Source organism: Mixophyes fleayi, chromosome 3 (assembly GCF_038048845.1).
Source record: "Mixophyes fleayi isolate aMixFle1 chromosome 3, aMixFle1.hap1, whole genome shotgun sequence".
Classification (NCBI taxonomy): Eukaryota; Metazoa; Chordata; class Amphibia; order Anura; family Limnodynastidae; genus Mixophyes; species Mixophyes fleayi.
The window spans coordinates 1,618,450-1,619,929 of NC_134404.1; the positions used below are offsets into that span (position 1 = coordinate 1,618,450).

The 1,480-nt window shown below is 49.1% G+C and overlaps 1 protein-coding gene across 1 annotated transcript in view; it reads right to left on the reverse strand.

The window, feature by feature from the left end:
• Positions 1-946, reverse strand: part of SLC30A3 (solute carrier family 30 member 3) — a 90,388-nt gene extending 89,442 nt beyond the window's left edge. The window contains exon 1 of the mRNA XM_075200418.1: positions 831-946. Within this exon, the coding sequence (XP_075056519.1) occupies positions 831-946 (116 nt within the window). The remainder of the gene's footprint in view (positions 1-830) is intronic.
• Between the last annotated feature and the right edge of the window lie 534 nt (positions 947-1,480).

The window sequence follows — 1,480 nt, forward strand, 5'->3', positions numbered from 1 at the left end:
TCCGAAGAGACGCCAGAGGAGGCCTGCTGAGGCTGTGGGTTTCTGGAGGACTCTTCTTGTACTTGCAAGCAATGAGATAAACCCTGTATAGCCTGGATCTGATTAGCCAGGACCTGTGCTGGAGAAAGGGTCGGGTCACTGTTGTCCATGGCAGAATTACCTCCAATCTTCATGGCCAGTTATAATGTTATGGTCACCAGTGTGACATAAACTTGTAAAACAAGGGGTAGAGGTCTTCACCTTTAGCAGCTGCCTTTCCCGTAGAGACCGGTTATGCTTACAGGTACTCGGATGCCCCCAGGACTTATGCTCAGAGTAGTACAAGTTTATGCTAACACGGCAGCGCACAGGTACAGGAGGTAAAGAACAGAGCAGGATAGGCCAGAGATCTGCGGACTGGAAAGAGCAACGGTGGAGCTGTCAGGTACCAGCAGGGTCAGGGTCACAGGCATTGGTTCAGAGTCCGGGTACAGGCAGAAGATCAGGGTCACAGGCATTGGTTCAGAGTCCGGGTACACACAGAAGATCAGGGTCACAGGCTATGGTTCAGAGTCCGGGTACAGGCAGAGGTCATACACGTGAAAGCAATCCAAGGTTTAAAGTACCAATCAAACACAGGAGCAGGTAGCAGTGCTGAGGCAGAACGCTATAACCGGCAGTGAGGCTCAGCCCTCACTGCCTTAAGTAGTACTCACAGCCAATCAGGGAAGAGCCCTGAAAGTATACCCAGGAGTGGCTAATTAATACATGGCACTACTGGCCGATGAGAAGGCAGAGTGCCAGCTGAATATATCATCTAAACAGTCATGAGTGGCTGACCCTACACGGACCTGCGGGCGCCCGGCTGTGACAGCTGGCCAGGCCCGACGGCAGGGAATCTCAAGCGTCCCGGTTGTTGCCTAGGCAACTGGGACGAAAGCTCCGGAAGTGACATCCTGGTCGTCATTGCGACAGCCGGGACGCCCGCAGAGGGAAGGAGAGTCGCTGCGGTGCCCGTGGGCGCCGCGACTAACATTGATACAAAGTTAAAAGCTCTGGATGACAATCATACATGGACTGTAGTTGACAGGCCAAGTGATCAGGAACAAGTGGGTCTTTTGTAAGAAAGTGAATGTGGACGGTACTATCGCATGGTATAAAGCCCATCTTGTTGTCAAGGGATACACACAAAAGTCCGGGATGGATTACAGAGAGATCTTCTCATCTGTTGTCAGACACAGCAGCCTGAGGTTAGTACAGAAACACATCAATGGTGAACATACATTAAGCGCCAATCATTGAACACATCAGGATTGAGGCCCTTCTCTAAAATATAGCGACAATCAGCAGTAATATTCTTTTTTGCTAAAACTCAAAAAAAACAACAACACAGTGGGGTAGGTCTTATTTATACAATGTCCAAAGTGATGGACCACAAAGACTTCATATCAAGGCTAAAGTCTTTATCAAGTCTTTTAACAGACAGATATATAGTGATATA